Source organism: Barbatula barbatula, assembly GCF_947034865.1.
Source record: "Barbatula barbatula genome assembly, chromosome: 11".
NCBI classification, from domain to species: Eukaryota; Metazoa; Chordata; class Actinopteri; order Cypriniformes; family Nemacheilidae; genus Barbatula; species Barbatula barbatula.
Genome location: NC_136774.1, coordinates 2,219,393 through 2,240,366, shown reverse-complemented (window position 1 = coordinate 2,240,366; position 20,974 = coordinate 2,219,393). Strand labels below are relative to the sequence as shown.

General features: G+C 39.4%; 1 protein-coding gene across 4 annotated transcripts; it reads left to right on the top strand.

Annotated features, from left to right (window-relative positions):
* Nucleotides 1-2,052: 2,052 nt before the first annotated feature.
* LOC306900566 (uncharacterized protein) lies at nucleotides 2,053-18,656 on the top strand. Of its 4 annotated transcripts, none has more exons than XM_079467682.1 (5): nucleotides 2,053-2,558; nucleotides 8,606-8,687; nucleotides 11,803-12,617; nucleotides 12,913-13,203; nucleotides 15,316-18,656. In XM_079467682.1, the coding sequence occupies exons 3-5, from the start codon at nucleotides 11,891-11,893 to the stop codon at nucleotides 17,307-17,309; spliced, it is 3,012 nt and encodes a 1,003-aa protein (XP_079323808.1). In that variant the 5' UTR covers nucleotides 2,053-2,558; nucleotides 8,606-8,687; nucleotides 11,803-11,890; the 3' UTR covers nucleotides 17,310-18,656. The 4 variants fall into 4 exon arrangements, with proteins under 4 accessions (XP_079323808.1, XP_079323807.1, XP_079323810.1 ...); XM_079467681.1 differs by having other exon boundaries at nucleotides 2,119-2,681; nucleotides 15,316-18,643; XM_079467684.1 differs by lacking the exon at nucleotides 8,606-8,687 and having other exon boundaries at nucleotides 2,459-2,558; nucleotides 15,316-18,643.
* Nucleotides 18,657-20,974: the final 2,318 nt, after the last annotated feature.

Genomic DNA, 20,974 nt, shown 5'->3' with positions numbered 1-20,974 from the left:
AAAAAAAATGTCTCTTCAAACAGTAGAAAATAGATTAGACAAAGAATTATAAGAATATAGACCAAGAATTATATGCAGTACATATATACATTAATACAGGGTTTTAACTAGTTAAGTAAGAGCCACCAAGACCCATAATGAATTATACACTGATTTAAAGGTATAACCACTTATAAGGATTACCATTATCACACATTACAACGCAATCACGACCATATGTGACAGAAAACAGACTGCAATAGGGCCTAGCATACAGTGCAGACACTGAATGTGGTGTCTGGCGATGCTAAGTGTGTGATGTCATTACCCCTGACTGGGCAGCTATTGGAAAACATGCACAAACACGTGAGGAACAGGCGACTTGTGCTGCCTGGTGGCACTAGGCAAAATGAAAATGTTTTTATTCATTTAACCTGTATTTCTATTTCTGCTCATCTGTGTCTCACCTCATATGGACAGTTGATAAGAAATAAGGTTATTCATGTGGTCAGTGCTGGAAATAGCTGTGAGATTTACTAGGGGGACTCTAGTTGGGGACATATATATTTTTAAACCCCAGATGCATAAAATGCTACGTTACGAAATGTGAAGTGTTTGGGGCAAATGGAAAATATCTACATTTTGGGGCCCCGCGTGCCCCCCATTTCAAGATCTGCATGTGGTTTTGTGGTCCCGTTAAATAGCCTTAGAAAGTGATCAGATTACCGTTATCCTGTTAACCTGCAGATGCTCCGTACACAGTAAACGTTTTTGCTGTAGTCATGAAGCTAGTTGACAGTAACTTACTGTAGAATTATCTAATGTATTGGCAACAGTTTGTTCAAAGATAAATTTATATTAAACATTGCCAAGTCTCTATCTTTACAGAAAGAAAGCCCTTCATGCAAAACATTCACAGCAGAAATCCACATAAACATTTTTCATTTTTTTCAAACTTTGGTTCCCAGAATGCTTTGCACGAGGCTGTTATTGTTATCTATATTTTTTTCTGTAAGGATAAAGACTTTTTAATGTTTAATGCTCATTTGTCTCTGAACAAACTGTTGCCATCAAATTACATAAATGTAAATCTACAGTAAAATACTGGGAAACTGCTCCCAGTGATACTTTAGTTTCTACAGAATGTTTTTTACAGTGTAGTACATATTTTAAACACACACATAATCAGAAATTTGTATCACGAGCCAAACGTTTGAATTCTTACAGTAATTACTTATGGTCGGAGCTTGATGCGCAAAGAAAACAGTGCACGCTATAGATCCAAATTTAGCAGCGAGAAATATGATCACACAGAAATGAAACAATCATTGTCAATTGAATTTGCAAACAAGCATAGTAGCTGGTAGTAGCAACACACACACACACACACACACACACACACACACACACACACACACACACACACACACACACACAGGTGGTGTAATGACGAAATAACTGATGCGTGTGTGTGAATATCCTCAGCATTGATTCGCTCTTCTATTAGCAACACGAGCAAAAACACCTTCTGTTGTGTCTAATTTCTTGTGGTCTCCAACTGTGCTCATGTATGAAATGTATTGCGTATCATGTATTACAGTGTTGTTGATGCCTAAACAGGTTTTTATAAAACAGACTTGATCAATTTAAGGATTACAGGATATGATTTTTGTGTGTGTTGTGACCGTTTCACTGTCTGTCTATGGTTACATGAAAGTGTAATGAAAGTAATTTGCTATAATCCGGTCTGGATTAACAGGATTAGGGGATGATAACTCTCACAGATTATTGAGCCCTCCACAGACATTACAACAGGACACACTTCATTACAAATTTATATCTAATTTAAAAAATGAATTTTATTATCAATTGTGCTTCACAGTGTATCTAAAGGATAAGCATAAGAATGGCACTAGTGATGTTTTTAAAAAGCATAGGACTATTGATGACATACGAAATGGACCATAGAAAACTGCATACAGGTCATTTTCAGACTTTGCTCAGGTAATGCTTATACACAGATCGCGAGAGAGAGAGGAGAGAGAGAGAGAAGAGAGAGAGAGAGAGAGAGATAGAGAGAGAGATACAGAGAGAGAGAGAGAAAGAGAGAGCGCGCGCGCGCGCGAGAGAGAGAGAGATACAGAGAAAGAGAGAGAGATACAGAGAGAGGAAGAGAGAGAGAGACAGAGCGCGCGCGCGCGCGATACAGAGAAAGAGAGAGAGAGAGAGAGAGATACAGAGATACAGAGAGAGGGAGAGAGAGAGAGATACAGAGAGAGAGAGAGAGAGAGAGAGAGAGAGAGAGAGAGAGAGAGAGAGAGATACAGAGAGAGAGATACAGAGAGAGAGAGAGCGGCGCGCGCGCGAGAGAGAGATACAGAGAAAGAGAGAGAGAGAGAGAGAGAGAGAGAGAGAGAGAGAGAGAGAGAGGAGAGAGAGAGAGAGAGAGAGGAGAGAGAGAGAGAGAGAGAGAGAGAGAGAGAGAGAGAGAGAGAGAGAGGAGAGAGAGAGAGAGAGAGAGAGAGAGGAGCGCGGGCTGTATTTTGTGTCGCAATGTCTCACGAGCTCAACTGAAGGAGGTAAGGGGATATATCGCGCCTGCAGTAACTGTCGTAGCTGAGTATCTGGTTTGCGATGGACCTACAAATGAATGCGATACCAACGACGTGAAGACAGCAAAGGACAAAACCGAGCGTCGAAGCGTAAGAAAAAACGTACCTCTTTAATTTACCAGGTTATAAATGATCGTGTCGAATACACGCGTGTACTTGTGTGTGGATAATGGAATAGCTCGTGACAGCTAACGTTACCCGCAGTCAACAGTTCTCTCAGGTAGCGTCAATTTCACATGCAGACGGTTACATGACAGATAATCGTGATGCTTTATTGTTTACTTCGTGTAGCAACAGAACGTGTTCGTAACTGAAACGACAGAGGACATATAGTCGTACTCCTTCGGCGCCTATGATGGCCAATGGCCTTATTTGAAATGCGCAATAACATGCGCGTCTTGACCCGACGGACACAGTTACGGACCATGTTCGTTGCCACGACGTAGCAAATAACGTCCCGGCGACGAAACTTTGTGATTCCCATATTCGTCGTGATTACGTAACATTGGACGTTGCTGGGACGTGGTGATTACCTCCCGAAGACGTACCTGGACCGTGCCATATTCGTCGCAGTGACGCACCAAATAACGTTGCTGATACGTGATGAGCACGTCATAGCGACCAAACAGTCACGTCATTAAAATCATTTCATATTTGATTTAAACAATTATCATCGCTCACATGGAGGATTCAATTAATGGTGGTTTTATGAGCGCATTCAAGATGAAATGTTATGCATAATTTGAGCAATTCTGTATTCAAATTAATAAAAGTCAACATGCACTGAACAGAGAAGGCATGTGCACATGCTGAATAAATAGAAACACAGTTTTAAATATGGTATCGAATTAAACTCTTGTTTAATAGCTGTCGGGAGTCGGATTTACAGCATTCGTCTTGATATTATAACAGATTTGACTCTGATCATACATTTTCCATACAATAACATAATCAGCAGAAATGACCGGATTCATTAATCAAATGACCAGTGTCCAGGTTCTGAAGACCAGTACATCACGTCGCTACAGCTTTCTCCATGGGATTCCGTTCCTGGACGTAAGCAAAAATTCAAAGAAATGGAACGTTGCCAAGACGTCCTCACAAATATATGTCACGGTGACCAAAAGAAGACGTCGTCAGAACGTGCTGTGTTTGCTGGGGAGTCGGGTCTTGGGATTGAGCCGCTCCTTCAATAAACCTATTTCTATAAAGATTGTGTGTGTGGGGGAACTCCTGAAGTTATAAACTGAGATTTTCCCAACAAATCAAACGTCATTTTTTGTTGGGAATAAACTTTCTGTGTTGCCGTGAGTCATTACTTCCCATGACGTTGACCGGCTAGGCTACACCTGGTGCAGGGCAGTTGTATATAAAATAGCTTTTTTAATACACTGTCATATAGTGATGTTTTTGTGTTCTTTATGGTTTAACATTGTGATGGCATCAGTTTTTTTCCCATTAAAAATATGTGCGTGCTTGTGAAAGAGAAAGAATAGAAGGTTTTTTGGTTGCACCATCTGGCTTGCATCAACTTGTTTCGAATCCGTACTATTGGAGAGAGGGTTTCCTGTCATTTAAAACTGAAACCCAGACGCAGGACTCCCAAACCAGTCACCTCCACCCTTTAGCTTCATTCAAAAGGAACTTTACACTCACATGGTGTCATTTCATCAGAGTAGAGCATAAGCCAACTATACATGTAGCCAGTTATGGTATTGATAGTAACTCCTTTTTTACTTCTAATGGACAGCTTCATTTATGAGCGCATTTTTTAAAAGTGGCCGTAACTCAAGACAGTTTCTGCATATCTCCGCGTCATGTCGTGGCCACATTACCACCTCGGGGTAGGGCTGGGCGACCTTCCCAAAAAAGCATATCACAATCTTCATAACAAAAAATCTCGAACCTCGATCTGAAATGAAATACATGGTTGTACAGTTTTTTGCACATAGCACTGGTGCTACAGAGGTTTGGAGTTCTGAAGAAGAGGCCAAAAAGTTGTACAGGTAGCACAAGTATAAAAGTCTGTTATTATCTTAAAAAACACAAATGCACAGAAACTGTCATGACATCCATAGACTGGTTAACAACAAAAGAAATTAATGCTTGTCCACATAACTGAAGTAAAATTCCTAGATAATATAGTGTGTTTGAACCTTACTATAGTATACTTCTATTACTACCGTTGATCAATTTACAACAAGAATACCACAATTTGCTATATCAAATACAACAGAACACTACAGTATTTTTTCATTCGAGCGTTTAGGTTAACCTGTTTTTTATTATGACGGGTCGTCGTGAAGACCCTCCCACAATAGACACTTGACTTTCAGTATAAGTAGTTCAGTGACGATAGTTTTTTCAAAAAAAGTTAATTGAACCGGAAATAAACTCTCAGGGCAACTCTGGACATGAAGTGCAAGTGTTTATGTCCTCGTACAGTGAGACAAAGACCAATCCATGAGCGTTCTACTGTGCAACACATTTACTCATACGTGCAGAACCGGCAGATCACAGATTTAAATAGCAGGACTCCACATCACAGAAATCACAGGGCTCTAGACATAGGCTATATGAACTCAATGCAGCCGGGAAACAAGTTTCAATGGCAAAATTAATGAAGTAAATTAGCTGTGCGCCATCAACTGACGTCACACACAAACAAGCCACCCTGTCTAATGCACTTGCAAAACTGTATTGCACGACCTCGCAACTTGGCGAAAGTGATCCAAAAGCATGCAAAGCTCTCTGCTCTAGCGTAGCTTCAATATCACACGCCAATGGGTCTGTGCAGCGCTGAATGTTGTTGAACACACCTCTTGTTTTAGACGACAGACAAAAAGGTCAGGTTCCTCGCAATTCCGTTGAAAAGTGGATTGAGGACACATTGAAGACTGATCTCGATTTAAGATCGTCAGATCGCTCATCCCTACCTCGGAGTGTGCTTTAACTTTCTAATGCCTAAAAACGCATCTCTTCCGTCAACACTTCGCTGATTGATTTATCCTAATTCTTGTCCCTTCTTATTTCCCCAAAAATAAAAAAATGCATAAATAAAAACCTTACTAACCTCTCTATTCTTAGCTTTGTATACTGTGCTAGGCTTCAATGGACTAGTTTCAAACGATCTTAAAATCCAGCGTTATAGCCACCGTTTATATAACATTCCTCACCGAAACAAACAAACAAACACAGCTGAATGCAGTGCTCTCTCTCTCTTGTTCCAGCTGGATGACGTGTGCACATGCTCCTCCCGCTCTCCCTGTTTTCTCACTCTGGGCGGTTGACACGAAAAAAACATTCCTAACCCTATACGAGTGCTGGGGGAGAGTATCGAGCACTGAAATACTACGTCATACGTCCAACTCGTTTTTTGACAAGTTGACCATGTCATGCATGAGAAGACAACACGTTTAACACGGTAAAGAAGTCAGAATGCATGAAACACCGTTGCACATCCCCTTTAAACTGAAATGTTTTTAGAGCCTGTCAGTCAGTGACAGAAATGATCTCCATAAACTGTAGTCTTATGGGAGAGAACAGCATCTCCATTTTCCATCATGCCTATCAATAATAACTGTGTGAACTGGTAGAACACTGAAACTTAAATCTTGATCACTGATTGCTATGGATTCGAAGCCAGAATAAATGGTAAAATAGAGGAAAAGATGTTGTCCAAATGTTGGAATACAGAAAGAAAAATCTTGCATCGCAACTGTAAAACTAAGATTATCAATGAGATCAATCTGAATTGTGACTGAATGGGGCATAGAATCTGTCGTAAACCAGCTGGTGTATTGCGGTATACGCTCAGCTTAAATTGACTGCACAGCACATTCATAAACATTGTTGATATTGTATATTTTAGTGTCAAATGCTCCATAAAGTCATACCACCCAGCCGTGTGCCCTATGAAAACAAGTTTGCCTTCAGCCAGGTGGACCAAAGAACCCTTTGGCTTATGTGGGCGAGCACATGAGCGGGTTGATTTCATCTGTGTAGCATAAGTGGTTTTAAGGCTGCTCAGGAATTAAAGAAGACATTCCTTTGAGGCTTGAATTGTTTATGTCCAACTGCAGCTGCGGGACTATTTTACTCAAAGCACTGGTGCTACAGGGGTTTCAAGTTTTGCTGACCAAACAGTTATAGCTGGTGAAGTATAAAACTGCTTCAATCGTCTCTGAAAACAACCACAATTCTTCACATAAATAGTCAGGAAAATGAGTTGCACAGTTGAATGTACATATACTTTAGTGTTTTGAACCTTACTAAATTATATAAAAATCGACTGGAATCAATCAGTACTACAGAATACTACATCTTACCACAGTGAATATGACTCTCTTACGCACACGCAAAACTACAGTACGGTTTATTTATTAATCGCACAATCACGAAACCCAACACGCGTAATCCATATTCTTGTGTCTCTACACTGTCAGGAATGCTGTAATTCTCTGGCTGGTTAGTTCTGACACACACAGCTCTGATCTCAGTGACTACAAATGGGCCTCTGTCTATGCCTGGAAACATTCACGGAAATGTACGGAAATGTCTGACTGTATGGAATCTTTGAGTGTGCATGTGAGGGAAGAGAGAGACCAGCTGCTGTAACAGACGTCTCTTTCAATTGATGAAGTGGCCGCCGTGTAACGCTTTCTCTAGGTTGTCTTCTGGTTTAGACTCTGATTAGCCTTCAGTCTTTATTTCTTCTTTCAAGACAAAAAAGTTACTACTGCTAGGTGTTTAGGGTGTTCAAGGCGCCGTTGACTGGCACAGGTAGGCCTGTCAACATATGATTATGAAGTATAAACATGACCTTGTTGTGACTTTTGGTGGTGTAATAAACTGTCATTGTGTTTTCAACCGTCAGATGAGAAGATGTTACTCAAGAAGTTATTTACTGTTTCCTGATAAATGCAGCCAGTTCGGAAGAATAAATCCATAAAGACTTGAATGAAATGAAAGAGGAGAATGTAAACAAGCTAGTCCACTTTGTTTAGAAACCAACTAAAACACAACCGTCCCACTCATCAGCTTATATAAAGGGCCATGCTCACGTGCAACTTCCTACATATTATAGCAATAACTAGGCTTTTTTATGACTATTTATGTATGTTTCATTTGTTTAAAAAAAGATCTTTCTTAATAATCTTGTAATCTCTGTTATTTGAAAAGGTGTACTTGCATTATTACAGCCACGGAAAAAATTATGACTATTTCAGAGACCCTTTTTCTGAGGTTAAAATCTTCTATCTCTGTGTGGGTAAAATGATCATTTTAGTGTCAAACTACTAACAATATTTCAAAATTTATAATAAAAATATTGTTCCTAGATTGCATATATTTGCAAGAAATTAGAAAACTGGAGAAACAGGTCAAAATAATGATGCTCTATATTTTCGTGTAAAATATTTGGTTGTAAAGACGAAAAACGTATTTAATTGTATTATAATTGTTAACTAATCTTAACTAATTGTAAACCAGTAGCACCTTATTGTATAGTGTTACCAAACTTTTTATTTGATGACACAGTTTGATGACACAGTTCTATCACAGTTTTCGTGCGTCCTTTACAATTGCCGTTGGGTGACTATGTCTATCCTGAGGTTTGATTTTGTTGAAATTCAACAGACACTGGACTGGAATGACCACATTGCATCTAGAAATGTTGTTTTGACACATTTTGAGAGGGCTTTTACGTTTTTCTGCGGCTGTATTTAATCAGTCGCATAAAAAATAAGTTCATCACACAAGCAGTGGCGGATTAACCATATGGGGCTGTTTCCCAGGGGCACCATGAGGTCTTAATAGGCCTCTGCACACAAGTTAATGATGCCCAGGTGAAAAGATCTCACATTTTCATGGAAGATCCGTGGAAGGTTTAGATAAAGTTGTTGAAATGGCAGTTGTTTGATCTGAGGTATCATTCATGCCCATTCAACAGTTAAGTATTAGTTACCATGATCATTATCCTAAATGTAATAGTGTGATTGTGTTTCTCTTAATAGAAGCAGCAGAGGTGACGCTTGACTTGTCGCCTACACAGATTACATCTTTCCCAAACAAAGACTGTAGGAAAAGATCAACAGAGTGAGTGACTTTCAGTTTGTAATAGGTAGAAGGCTCCTGTTAGAACTTGTCATAAATGTTTTCATTCACAGAAAAATACTGATATAAGTTCCTGATAACACAAGGACTAAACATGTCAGAACACATTGGCTCAAGCTGAACAAACACAATTTGAATAAAAGAGTCAAACCTATTTTTCATCAGAGTTGGACGGACCACACCTGTCTGTTTCCCCCTTGGACTGTTCTCTTTTCTTATTATCTTTTAATCTTTATGGTCTTCACTGTTCCCATTGTAAGTCATAAGATATGATATAACAGTTCATAAAAAGCAGCATGAGGCAGAGGTGGTGCCATCCTGATCTTGTATATACGCACATGTAGTCCTACCGTCCCTGTGGATTAACAAAACACGTTACAAACAACATATATAAACGTTCTTAAACTTTAATGAAAATTATAATTATTAAGTTATATAAAACATAAAATGTATCCAACCAACAGAAAATTTGCTAAAAATCTAATATAAGCTTTTTATCAATTCAACCAACTTTTCAGACCACAATAGCCAACTGAATTCACCAGTTTAACTAAATAAGCAAAGCTTATTCACATCCTGCGTTCTCTTGTGGTTCACTGAGCTTTAAGTTAGTTAGTTAGTTTACTTTGTTGTCTGTTACTTGAACAGAAATTCATCTTTTGACACTGGCACAACATACAATACATCCACATATCACATAATAAAAACACATAAAACACATGTTCCTATACAACACATTACTGATCTTTTTCAACTCATTATGAACACTTTAAAACAATTGGTTTAAAATGGTTACCGCTAGTGGGATAAATGATCTTTTAAATGCATTCCTTTTAGATATGGGCATGATTCACTGTTCTCTTATGTTTGCTAGTGACTGAATAGTTTCAACTGTTTAAACAAATCGATTCAAATGGGTCAATCGTTTGCGAGTCGTTCTCGTACTACATTCGAAATCGAAAAAACGACCATCTGTGACCTGATTTCGAACAAAATCTGGTCCAAACGACAAATCGTTTCACTAGTTCGCGGCAGCAAACTCTCTGGGAAAGTTTGTGTTGGCCGGTAAACACCGTCGAGCCACCATTGGTCCATGGCCATTACTTAATAGAGGGGTGTGTCATGTAGCGCCACCCGGTCTGTGGGAAATAACGCATAGTTTTATTTATCTGAGGTGAGGTCAGATAAGGTCTACATTAAAAAATAAAACGATAACATTTGAGCAGCTTGAATGCTTTTGCTTGTCTCTTTCCACACAGCTATGCGCTTGCGATAACGCTCGGTCGTCATTGCAGACATCTATGTTGTTTGTGTGGTCATGTGTGCAGAGGCTATTTGCATACGTCATGTAAACCCCGCCTCCAGAAACAAGGTGGTGTTGGATTGTTCGAAAACACTATACTGTCTCTCAACGTTTTCGAGCTTCGTTTTACCCCAAAACGCAGAACGAAAGCGCAATTCGCCTGGACTATGCAGAGCCCTTAACGCTGATTCAACTAGCAGGTTCATTTAAGGAAACTAAGAAATTGAATGTACTTGGATCCAAAAGAAATAACACCAGAACAGCCGAAAAATATACTTGATATAGCTCGTAAAAGCGCTTCAACGTACTCTTCAGTACGGAAGCCGTAAAGTGCCAAACAAAACAACAAATCGCAAAACGCAACACCAAATCTGAAAACACATTAACAAACCATAAAACACAACGACAAATCCGGAAACAAAATAACAAATCAGAAAACACAACGACAAGTCAGAAAACACAACGACAAATCCGGAAACAAAATAACAAATCAGAAAACACAACGACAAGTCAGAAAACACAACGACAATTCGGTCAAACCGGAAAAGGTAGGTCTTTTGTGTGACCGGGTAGTTACTGCTGATTGGACGGAACCCCTGTCAATCAAGATAAACAGGAAGTACTGTTCTGTAGCTAGCGGCACAGAATAACAAGAAGTAGCTGGCGTCAGTGTACACAAATATATAATGTATTATCCTTATTGTGGGTTCAAATTTGGTGTTTTGCATTTGCTCTGAAAGCATTCCTGACATCGATTAATAGGGAATCGTTTTTTCGTCTGAATAAACCTGCATTCTTGAGGTGTCTTTCAATAGAGCGCAAGCTGATCTTAATATCATGATATGTTAGAAGCATATCTAGAATCACGCCATATGAATGTCCTTCTTGAAAGTAGTGCTGAACAAACTCCATTATTTTCTATGAAAAAACACACCTGACTGTTTATCTTGATTGATTTGTTGTTCCGGATTTGTTGTTGTGCTTTATGGTTTGTTAATGTGTTTTCAGATTTGGTGTTGCGTTTTGTGATTTGTTGTTTTGTTTGGCACTTTACGGCTTCCATACTTCAGTGCCTCACTGGTGCTTATAATGAAACAGCGCCTCCTGGGGCGTAATGCCGCAACTGCAGTTAAAATCACAGTCTGAGGTGGCCCCTCCAATTTTTCTATGCATGAAAAACCCTGTGCAGATAAAGGACAATGCAATGAGTTATGCTGAAAACGGAACCTATGTATGTAATGATATATTGAAACAGAAAAAAGATAAGAATGAAATTGTATCCATCTGGAATTAATTGGAAAATGAAAAGCTAGTTAAAGTTGCTATCGCGCCTATTGCAAAATATTTACATTCTCAATAATGTATGCATTTGGGGTCAAAAAGAATGCTGTATATATCTATCTATATAAATGCTCTTTCAGTCTTTGACATATAAGCACTTTACTGCATACTTACAGGGGAGTTCAAATGAAATTGTTACTTTGTTAACTTTTCTTTGCATTCAATTCTGGCGTTTGGGGTAAGGGTTAGAAAAGCTGAAAAGAAAACATCAGTTTGTTATGGGCTGTCTCAGTTGGAACTGTGTCATCCAGTGAGGTCTTTCAAATTACACTTATAAATACAACTACATTTTTACAGTAATGCAGTTTCATTTCACAACCGGGGTTGTTGTCAAAATCTCTAGAATGAATGACGTTAATGGAGCATGTGTCTCATGCTGTATTGTTCAACATTATGCATTTTTATTCAAGTATTTGGGAGTTTCATTTGCAGTTTCTGTGTTTGTCTCTGTAGGAGGAGAAATGAGAAGAAAGAGGTGAACATATGATTCCAACTACCAACCACAGGCATAGGTGCCTTCATCACAGAGAAGAGAGTCACTATGGTGCCTCTACTCAAGCTCTTTCTGTTATTGCACCTAATTCAGGCAATCAGAAATGATGGCCATGGAAACTCTCTTTCTCCGCTGTCCAGTCACCCAAAACACCACCTGGTTTTCTATCATGCGAAAGCGTCTATCATAAAAAAGGACCGTGGACTGGCTGGAAATGTTGCATTAGAAATTGTCAGACCATTACAAAGTCATTCCAATGGGGAAAGTTCCATAAATATTGCAGATATATCGTCAGCAAAACCTTCACATAATGGCATTCATGAATCAAGAGTTAAACTTTTATCACCCAAAAGTCGAGTCCGAAGAAGACCTACCCACACTGACAAACTACCACAAGATTCTGTTGATACTGGAACACTCAGGAGCCCTTCAACTGAACCTCCATTCACCAATCGGAGCGTCAACGTTATACTCAAGACTGAGGTTGAATTCAAGAATGCTAACTGGTTAAGAACCGGCTCAGGCGATGTGTCTATACCTGGAGAATATGATTTGAAAAGGTCACCAACAGACTCTCATGCCCAGTACAGACCACACGTCCAGACAGCTTTTAGTGTCCCGGCAAGCAGAGCCGAAGCGCATACAGATCCAACAGTCAACTCTTCTTTCCAGACCAGCCAACCCGCAAGTACAGCCGCTAATATAAATGATGATGTCCAGACTTCTTCCAGTAGGATGGCCCAAGGGGACATTAACAGGACTCGATTGGAAACAGGTATGCAATGCATTAAGATCACTATTAATCTGATCTATTTCAATGTCATTAGGTTCTCACTTATTTCTATTCATAATCCAAAATCCACACATAATTCTCTTGATCAATACTGAAGAACAAACCCAGTACAAGGTACCTGTGGCTATAATAAAATGGAAATGGTTGTCTCTGTGTGAATTGTCGAGTGAGAGAGATGACAAAAACACAAATGTTTTTAAATGTCAGAAACTAATTATGACAGACCAAACATTTTTCTTTTATGTTTGTTCATGATTTCACACTTTTCTTTTATCAGGCACAACCCTTCCAGCGGTACTCCAGCCAAAAGGAAACTTAACCACTTTACCATCTTCCAGTGGAACCCGCACAAACAAAGATGACCCACAAATAAGGATACAGTTATCAGAAGTGGACACCTTTAGTTCCAACTACTCGCAACCAACAATCGCTTCAACATTAGCAACAATATCTAAGGACATCTTAAAGGGGACAGGAAACAAAGGAGTAGACAACATCACTACAGATACGTCAATAGAATCTACAAATTTGACATTGTCAAGCAAAACGGATCAAAAGGGCACTACAGGTAAGATTGACCGATGTAGTCCAAACGGTTTTCACAGTTTTGTTTATTTCTCTGCTGAAAAGAGCAAGGATGATGGTGTTCTCAATGCTGTTATCTTTTTAACAGGGTTAGCTGTGCTTTTGACAAATATGTCTGTATAACACAAATTGGTCTGTGTGACACAGCTGGTCACATTCACAAAGACCTTGAAGAAAAGCTTAACAAACATGTGCCTGTAAAGACAGGACAGGAGCAGAAAGGAGGTGGACAATCTAGGTATGTTTAGAAAGAAGAGACAGAAGCTGGAGAAGAATGAATGGAGTTAAAGTTAACCAGAAGTGAAAAGCAGAAGGTAGACTGAGTACTGTTTATACAAGACAAAGGCATACAAAAACGCCTGCATTGAGAAGTGGTTTAATATCCGAATTCTGATGTTCTGGAAACAAGATGGAGATGTTAGAGCTGCAGCAGAGGGACAGATATGACATAGTTTTTAGCCTTTTTTGGTATTAACACGGTCACTATAGTATAAAAAGCCCCTTTTGAAGACATGCTGGCATAGTCGGTTTAGCCTATATTTTTTAAATTGTATCTAAAACATCAAGATACTTCAAAATAATAACACATCTGAGAGATGTAGTTCCAAGTAAACATTAGTATTGTGGTGTTTAACACAAATATTGACTTGCTTCCTTTGCAACATTTGAGATCTACAATAATAGATTTTTTGTTATTTTAAGTAAACCATATTTGTATTAGAAATTTCTCAGAAACATAGTCACTAGTTAAAGAAAATTGCATCTTCAACACGTACACCCATCATAAAAGCCATGATAAAAGTGATCTAAATAACTCCGGTGTGTTCACTTGTCTTCTGAAGAAGGTGTGTGGGGGAGGGGCGATGTTATTTGACTAAAAAAATGAAAAGAAGAAGAATAAATTCAAATATGGTGGCACGACGATAACTTGTTTCGATTAAGATAAAGCCTTTTTGGTTCCTGTGATGAAACATCATATCATTAGTCAAGAGTGGAAACAATAGAAACAATGAGATTAAAGTGATAGTTAACCCAAAAAGGTTCTGCAGAATAATGGAAGTCATACAGGTTTGAAATGACAAGAGGGTGAGTAAATGATGACAGAATTTAATTTTTTTGTGTTAACTATCACCATATTTACATATGGGTTTCAGTTGCTCTAAATAGGCTTATTACGTTTACACAATAAAAAACTGAAAAGGTTTTCCTATGCTTTTAAAACACTTGGCATGTATTTGTGTTTATAGTAGTGTGCATAACTTACATACAAGTCTCCGCTGGTCGTAGTGGTGCAGTAAATCTACTTTTTGCTGGAGAAAAATGATGTTTGAGTCACGTGGCTCAAACATGAAGGATGAGGCTGACATTGTTGTTTGGGGAATACTTGCGCATGTGCGTACAAGTTTACATCGAAACGATAAAGCTGGCTATGAATAAAACGTGACGTATGCCATAAAGCAGGTGATTTGCGGGGCTTGTGAACCTACCCGCGTAGCGTACACTTACAAGTGTTATTTCAGCCGATAGAGGGCTGCTTAGCAAGCAGCGGCAGTCAAATTCGTCCAGTTAAGAGTTGACCTACCACTACAATCATTTTAGAGTGATTATCTCAAGGTCGGAAAACGTCTCGTTGTTGCTTTAATTGTTTTTGACAAATTAAAAGATGTAAAATGTAATTTGCATATATTTAGAATGATGAATATATATAATGCACTGCATTTTGCTTGCTAATTTTGCTGTAAGGAATTGTATTCAGATGCACTGGACAGCTGCTCGTGCAATGTTAGTTGCTTGGTAACAGACCTGAGAGTAGATTATCAAACATGATGTTTGGATTTCCTAACGAGACTTCTAAAATGAAATTGTGAAAAATTACAAAAAAAATTATATTTAAACGTATCATATCTTTAGACGTTGATACCTAAGATATGAAATAATGTGCCTCCAGTTATATACTGTAATTAGGTTTTGATATAATATATTTTTTTTCGAAATGACTAAAGAGATTATACATTATGTGTTTATGTGGTCATGTTCTTAAATGGTTATCAATATTCAAGCAATAATATTGCTTTGTCCTCTTTCCTCTCCACAGATGTGACTTCTCTTCTTAAGACTACCTCTCCACAGCCGAGAGGACGTGGTCATTTCGTATTCTCTGCAAAAAATGACAGATATCCAGAAGAGGACCCGTCAGTCTCGCATGAAACAGTCCCATCTGTGAAGTCGAGCCCTATCTCCCCCAGTCTTGTCAAGGAACCCTGTTCAAATGTTGTAGGCCCCTGCGATTTTTCCAAAGATCGAAATGAAGATCTTAATGAATTCGGTTCCACCAATGGGAGCAAATTGGTATGGGCGGATCTGCATCGCACGTTGTCATTTGCATGGGAGCTGCATGTATTTGGTTCTGCTACTCTCTTCCTTCTACTGACCGCTGGTGCTGCCTTTGGTCTAGCGTTAACGCCCAGCATGCCCTGCCTTCAGCGTGGTGAACTGGTGCTCACAAATAGTCTTTTGCTGGTTGCAGGTGCAGTTAGAGCGGGCCACTTCTTTCTTGACCCATATGGAACACGAGTCCTTTTACCACCTCCTGTCATAATAGCTTTATACACGCTATCGTTGCCACTGTTTATTTTGGCGCAGGCTGCATTGGTGATGCTGGTATTAAACGTGGCAGGAGTACCTTTGCTTCCTCCAGCCTTTCAGCGGCCTGCTCTGTTGGGAATTTTAGCTGTTCTACAGTGCACTCTCTTACTTGCTGCAGACCTGCTTTCGCCTGCACTCTCACCCTTTGTTCCAGTCGTCCTACAGAGCCTCACGCTGACTGGAGGCCTGGCAATATGTTTATGGTACCTCTTCCTGGCACTGCCACAGCTTTCACAAAAACACGCAGCTCAGGCTGAAAATAAGAGCACGAGTGGACGCAAGGTGCAGGTTTTGGCACGGGTATTGGCAGCGTGTGCTCTCCTTGGGGCACTGTGCTGTCTATTGCATATTTACTCTTGTATGTGGCTGTACGGGCTACTAGGAGACTGGAGGCTATTTCGTTGGGGTTGGTGGCTCTGCCAGTTCTGGGCACGTCTGTTGGAGCTTGCCTGGGCCTTCTTTCTCCTCCTAGTGTCCTCATGGGTCTTCTGGAGACCAAGTGGGGGCCAAATATGTAGAGCACCAAGACAAGAAGGAGCTGCCACAGAAAACCTGCCTTCTCCCTGTCAATCGTCTAACTCTAACAGCAGGCACACATGTTGGGCAAAGATTGTTCAAAGCCTGAAAGTAAGGCAACAAAAAAAATCTGAAAGCAGTGGAAATGGAGGATCCAGCAGCAGTGGAGTGGTCAGAGAATTGCCCAATAACTGGGCAGGACAGGAGCGGTCAGGGGTGGACATTAGCAAGAGCCTGATACGAAATCATGACCCACTTAAAGACAGCAATCATGGCCGAAATTCGAAAAGCTTTGCAGGGGGCTCAGCGGGTTCATTGTTACGGCTTCAGGCACTTTCTCAGCCAGCTCAGCGTTCTTTAAGTAGCAGTTTAGCAGATGGGGACAAGGAATCAGCCGCCTCGCTTTTTGACTTTGATCTGCGTCCTCCAACCCCAATCGACCTGAGCCGCAGCATTGATGAGGCACTTCACCGCGAGCATCTTCTAAATGGGCCGAGCCTGTTCCATCCACTCTGCCCTCCATCACCTCCTCCATCTCCGAGACTGTGGATGCGACGGAACAGTGACCCCCAGATCACGCTGTCAATGAGTAGTGATGATGAGCACACGTTGTTTTCAGATTCCTCAGCAGGGCTGGGCCGCTGCATTCCTAGCGCTGTGCCCAGTCGCCAAGTCACAGCCCCTCCTACACCCACCCATCAGGGCTTCCGTTGGGTCTCGGAGGTACCAGTGCCTTCTTCTCTATCCTGCCCAGTTTCACTGCACCCGTCCCCTAGTATCCTGATGCCCAGTGCAGAAAGCACCAGGCCGTTTCTGACCCCTGATATTGAAAGTTCACAATCGAACAATAGGGGGGGTCACACTTACCTAAAAGTCAATCGACATGATGACTCTGTCAGTGTCAGCAGTGACATTGTTGACCTTTGAACTTCTCTTTGGTGGACTTAGGAACTCCTGGTGGCAACTGGTCTACATTCTCTAAAAAGCTTAAATGTGTGTATTCAGAGCCTAAACCAGGGACCCGGTTGCATAAACTGCTTAGAATAGTCTTACAAGTTAGTCATCTCATTTTTTTCTTCAAGAATGGACATAACTACAGTCAGTTACATAAAGAGGAAGATTGGTCTAATTGCTAGTCAGTAACACTTGTTAAGACACAGTCTAAACTTAGCGGCTAAGGATAAATATGCAACTGGCCCCAGAGACTAAAGCACTTAATATGTTCATCAGCAGATGACTCATAAAAATGAAAGTTATTGGATGTAAATACGGAGCATAATATTTTCACACATAATTCTTCCTGTCAAACAGTACAGGAATGTTCTGGTTTAGAGTTTAAGCTCTATTGACAGCAATTGTACCTACAGACAATAAATTTTCCCTTATGACGAGAGAGGGTGAAATGCATTCCAGAAGGTTCAAAAGCATAATTTTTGTGCTGTATGGTATTTGAGAATTCTTTCATTAAAAGTGTTTGTTATTTGACCTGTAATGTTATTGTCCGTTTAGCTGTAGGTCAGCAGTTCTGTGCGTTAATAAAATTGTGTTCCCAATGTCATTCTAGTTGCTTTATATAAACTGTGCTTTATAGACAGGCATGCCTAATCTCTTTCGGTATCTCTGCATGGACCTTTTTTTATTTAACAAACTGAGGTAAGAGTGTTTTGGTGGCAGTCATCATTATGCATTATATCATATTGTCTGTTCATCAACTTTTTCTAAGCATTATGTATTTTTTTTGTTTTCAAACATTATACCTGGAATACAACTTCAGGGACCAAGATCCAGAAAGCAATGTCTGGATAAAGTATTGCACATTATTTGAATAGAAGATATACGTGCCAAAACATTTCTGGTTAATGTGTTGACAAGAAAATGTTGTATTCTTAGTTTAATCCCGCAAGCCTTATTCCGTAACTATTTCTGGGTTTTTTCTGGTGTCCTATTTGGTAAAGGAATATTTACTTAAATGTAGTTAACTTAAACATCAAAACAATATGTTTAACTTAAAATATTTTCAATTACTTACTCAAAACAACTTAATTCCAAAATAGTATAATTTCCGTTCACTTTTAGTGTAACTGAAAACGTCTACACTATATTTTGTTGTTTGTAAATAAGGATGTTTTCTGATTACCTTCAATGAATTTACTGTGAATGACAATCTTATTGCAAGAATATACTGGTTCAGATAGAATAAGGACTAAAACTGAAATACGCTCTTGTATTTTTCTTTCTAATGCAATAAAAGCATGGTATAAAGGGAGATCTGTTAATGCTCTGTTTCTCATTGTTTAGGTGGACAGTTTCTCTTACTTTTTAAAACGATGGTTCATGAAAAATATCTTCTATCATTGACTGACAAAGCAAAGGGATTTTTGTAAATGAAACAGGACGTAATGTTTCAGTAACGTACAGTTTCAAGTGCGAACATTTATTAATATTCATGTTAATTTCAGCATTTACATTATTCAAATCAAATATTGTCACTGTTAACATGAATGAATGCACCATGAACTAATAATAATCTAATCTAATTTAGTAATCTAATAACAATCTAATAACATCAACTAACAGTAACAAGGATTAATAAATGCTGAAGAACTTAATTGTTCATTCTTAACTAATGTTAGCTTATGCATTTACTAATGTTAACTAACTGTGTCTTTTTGACAAAAGAAGAGTAAAGAATGATTGTCTTATGTCCGTTACACAGCTCACAGTTGCAGCACAAAAGCAACAGATGTAAAACATAATATTGAACTTTATAGGAGTTGCACCGTGTAGTGGATGCAAGAGATTTCCCCCTTTTTAAAGGGATGTTTGCTTTTGAAAATGTGAAGTTTCATTGTGAACAGTGATCTGTGGCTTAAATAGAGAGAATTATTATATCGGCTCTTATCCTCGACTATGCAAATGTAGTTATGAACGTTATTTATTTGTACCGAAAATCAAGTGGTTCAAAGGTTTTCACGAAAGGAAGCATATGTACTCACTTCATACTCACAGAAAAATGATCCTGAACACGTTCGGTCTAATGATTAAATGTTTACTTTAATATATCCTCCATTTGTTTCTGTCATGATTCTGCCGCATCATGTCATGTTTCTCTTGGTTTAGTTGCAGGATCATGACAGAGTCTCATGTTTTGTGTGGAGAGAGGCGATTATGGTTTATTTGCTTTGCCATAGGCTCTCTCCGGTCTCGGCTCTGTTCCCATCCTCTCGTTTCCTCATTATTGCTTGTTAATTGATTCATGCCCTACACCTGTTCCCCTCTTGAGTTGGTCCCTTATTTAATGCCCTTGTGTCTTCTGTCTTGTGCTGGTTCATTGTGCTTGTGTGGTGAGTTCTTGTGTCTTGTTCAGTGTAGTTTTTGTCCAGTTATTTGAACACAATGTTTATCTTTAGTCTTATCAGGTTTAGTTTAGTTATTCCATGTTCCTGTGCCCATGTCATGTTCTGTTCTGTTCTGTTCCCCCCACGTGGGTCTTTTGTTTTATTATTTATTATTAAAATATCTGTGAAGCCCTTACCTGCTGTCTGCACCTGGGTCATCTGTCCGTATCTTAACACACGCGATCATGACAGAATGAACCAGCACAAGACAGAAGATACAAGGGCATTAAATAAGGGAATAATCAAGATGGTGAACAGGTGTGGGGGATGATTAACAAGCAATAACGAGGAAACCCGGAGACCGGAGGGAGCCTATGGCAAACCAAATAAACATGAGACTCTGTCATGATCCTGCCACTAAACCAAGAGAAACATGACATGATGCGGCAGAACCTATAACATCTTTTTCTGTTATATTATAAATGTAAACAAATTTGTGGGCTGTCCGAATTAGCCCCCTATACCCAAAATACAGTGCACTATTTGAGGGGACATCCTTTTTTAGTGGTGTCCGAATTCATAGTGGAAGTGTGCATCTCAATCAGCTCCCTTGTTCAGTTGTCAGTGCACTGATCAGAGAGTCAGTCTTTTTTTTAAAGGTCCAGTGTGTAATTTTTTGGATGATCTATAGACAAAAATGCAATATAATATACATTGCTATGCCCTCAGAGGTATACATAGAGCGTTCACAATGAACCGTTATGTTTTATTACCTTAGTGATAACGAGCTATTTTTATCTACATACACCGCGGGTCCCCTTGCATGTAATGTTTTATTACCTAGAGATTTGTCAGCCGTCTTAGTTATTGGAAAGGAGGGGGGATGGAGTGAGCGGTTGGATGTAATTCGCAACCTTGACATGCACAACATGTCAGCACACAGTTCACTGGACCACTGGCTCCACAGGTGTCGGTCATTTTAAGTCAAGTCAAGTCAGCTTTATTTATATAGAGCTTTTTACAATTTTCATTGTTACAAAGCAGCTGTACAAGAAAACATTGACTATAAGTAAAACATAAAAGGTTATGGAAGTCAAAACACAGGTCAAATATCAGACACACAATAAATTCCTATATGCAGTGTTAATGAAATAAGACTATCAAATTCTAGCATGGCTGTTCCTAGCAGGGCTGTTTAAGGGCTGTTTCATTCGCAAATACTTCCAATGCTCTGATTATGTTTGTTCCCTAAAT

Excerpts from the sequence above, each read along its gene's own strand:
- LOC306900566 (XM_079467682.1), top strand. The coding sequence starts at position 11,891 with ATGGTGCCTCTACTCAAGCTCTTTCTGTTATTGCACCTAATTCAGGCA. Across the intron at positions 12,618-12,912 it reads CAGGACTCGATTGGAAACAG|GCACAACCCTTCCAGCGGTA; the intron begins GTATGCAATGCA and ends TTCTTTTATCAG. Across the intron at positions 13,204-15,315 it reads GGATCAAAAGGGCACTACAG|ATGTGACTTCTCTTCTTAAG; the intron begins GTAAGATTGACC and ends TCCTCTCCACAG.